The 2861-nt window shown below is 28.6% G+C and overlaps 1 protein-coding gene across 1 annotated transcript in view; it reads right to left on the reverse strand.

Annotated features, from left to right (window-relative positions):
* Positions 1 to 820: 820 nt before the first annotated feature.
* Positions 821 to 2861, reverse strand: part of LOC106686081 (uncharacterized) — a 12825-nt gene continuing 10784 nt past the window's right edge. Inside the window, exon 5 of the mRNA XM_014429200.3 lies at positions 821 to 1141. Within this exon, the coding sequence (XP_014284686.1) occupies positions 930 to 1141 (212 nt within the window). The 3' untranslated portion in view covers positions 821 to 929. The remainder of the gene's footprint in view (positions 1142 to 2861) is intronic.

Raw genomic sequence — 2861 nt, forward strand, 5'->3', positions numbered from 1 at the left:
TCGTATATTTTTTCGAACATTTATCCTCAATGCCTAGTAGCACAATTGATATAAAGTTAAAGAAAAAACTTATTTAATTTATCAATATTATCATGAGAGGAACACGTTATTCTCATATGCCTATTAAATATATACAAGAGATAATTTTGTTTGAGAAAAGAATAATTTGAACCTTACTAGCAGTTTTTAACTGCTTAAATTAACATTTCTTTTTCTCATTATTTTCATTGTAAAAGAAAATATTAAATTTGATAACAATAAATTCTATATTTAATTTTCCTTAACTTAAATGAAAACAAAAATTATTGGCAGGAAACATAATTATCTAACTTTTCTTTTTTGCTAATGACAGAAGTTATATATTATATAAAATTAGATAGTGAATTATCAATCCCAATTGTAATTTTCTTTATTGATAATCTCATTTTATCTCTCAAAGTTTAGGGGACTTAATGTCAAATCAGGAATTTAATACAAATTAAACTTAAATACAAATTGTCTTATTACTGTAACATACAATGACAGTAGATATGATAACTTCCACATACATGTTTTACGGTTTGAGACAGACATTGTATTGAATCTATATTACTACAATTGCATTTTGTCTTATTTTATGTTCGTATAATAGACAAAGTAATATAAATTTCATCCATATGATAAAATATGGCTGTACTATTACGATTATTTTATCATGAGGAAAATTACAATCGAAAATAATAATTCATTACCTAATTATCTAATTTAAAATATAATAAATAGCAAGTAATAAAAAACTAAAGTTAAATGATTCAGGCAAATGAAATAATTTAAAAAAAAAAAAATTTCTAGAATCTAATATCAGGTAACATAATACGGGCAAGTTCTTTAGAAGTGTAATCGATAACATTTAAAAATACAAATATATTAACAAGGCATTATTGTTCATTTCACAAAGGGGAGAGATCTGTCGTATTATCGGCAGAGAGAAGATCGGCCGCTTTTTTGAAATATACTTCTTCCTCCCAGAGTGCGTACTGGTCAGCATCGAACTTGAAATGGAGGCCGAGCACTATGTTAAGCGCTGAAGCGTCATAGCTGTGGCAGCCAGAATATCGATAATAAGGCTTTTTGTCGAACCTGCAGCCGCCTGACTGGGCACCTGAAATTGATAACAATTAGTAACAATGATAATAATAAATTTCATTTCTTAAAAGTACCTAAGTACCTAAGTAATTCAGACATTGGTACTAAATTTAAGACAGCCACTCCATACATATACCTACTTGCTATAACCCATTTGGTCTTATGGTTTACAAATGTATGGAACAGAAAAAAAAAAGCTACAAACATTTCAATCATAAACACTGGTTCAGATTGCAAGATATTCATGAAACATCAGTAACAGAATACTTTTTTTTTTTTCCTATGCCACAGGAAGTGGGTTATTACCCCATTTTCCCTCTCGTAATCCAATACAATGCAATACCAAGTAACAGAATACTGTAAACATATACATACCTACTGTACAAGACTGCATTAAAACATCATACAAGACTTATGATGAACTCATCACACCAATACACTGGTATAAGATATGGCTACAACCACCTTTCCCAAAGACAAGACTAAAAAGGAACTGGATGAGGGATCTCATTCGATAACCAATGAAATGAATTGAAGTCAGAAGGAGGTACCACTGGGTACAGGTCTCTATCATGCCATTATTGTAATTTTGTAAAATATCACACTCCCTGGTTGTCTTTAATCTGAGGAAATGATGATGATGTGAATTTATTAATAGAAAAAAAAAAACACAAGAAGATTGAATTAAATAAAGAAGAAGGATCCACATGGCAGTTGAAACTCAAATCTCAAGGAAATAGCCTTCTAGTACATTGTATATATTTATAGAATTCGCCGAATCAAATAAAACTTATATCTATGCAGAACTGAAAGGTGTAGCTTGTTGTAACTCAAAGGTGCGATCTCTACAAGAGATCAGAATCACGCAAGTAACATCATATCGGGGGGACTTTTTTAAGAACAATAATGCTCATCTAAATTCATCTTTCTTTTTGCTAATTCAGTGTTTTTTAATATGAAATGTCGAGATTTAATTTTAGTACCATTTAATTTAATAAACTTTAGCATGGTAATAAATTTAACTAATATGGAAGGAATAATATCCTCTTTTTTGGTAAATATTTTTTTCAATTATTTCTATCAAAGAGAAAACTAATCGACTTTATCATGGATGGAGCAAACTAACCAATTTTATTATTGAAAAGTTATAGAGGAAAAAACAAACTTGTTTCAAATAGTCAGGTTGGCAGCACATGTCCTTCCGAAATCTGTTGAATTGTTGCTATGTTGAGTGGGCAAATTGAAATTTTTAAATTTTCATTGTTTCTCTACCATGATTATAGTGCAAATTAATCAAGAAGGAAAATAATTATCAATGAATTAATTTTTAAATTATTAACTTATTTATTAACTAATATATTCATATTTCTTAGCATTATATTACTTAATTTAATTTAATTTCTTAAATATTTTATTTTACCTACTTATTCAATTACTTATGTATACATTTTATTTTCTACTTATCTCATCACTTTATTTTATTAATTCCATTCTGTAAAATTATTTATTTTATGTCATTCTGTTTATATTTACTGTATTCATTGTTGTTATCCTGATGAAGGCTAGAAATTCAAGCCGAAACGTTGGCACGACTAAATAAGTTACATCAACTTATTTGTGTTTTATTTTGACTGCACCCCCAACCATCTTCTCGTATAATTATCAATGAAGTATTTACTCCATAAATCATAGCAAGTAAATCAAAACGGTTGTGCTAACAATCAATGTTTGCACAG

Source organism: Halyomorpha halys, unplaced genomic scaffold, assembly GCF_000696795.3.
Source record: "Halyomorpha halys isolate HHAL.00 unplaced genomic scaffold, Hhal_1.1 Scaffold776.1, whole genome shotgun sequence".
NCBI classification, from domain to species: domain Eukaryota; kingdom Metazoa; phylum Arthropoda; class Insecta; order Hemiptera; family Pentatomidae; genus Halyomorpha; species Halyomorpha halys.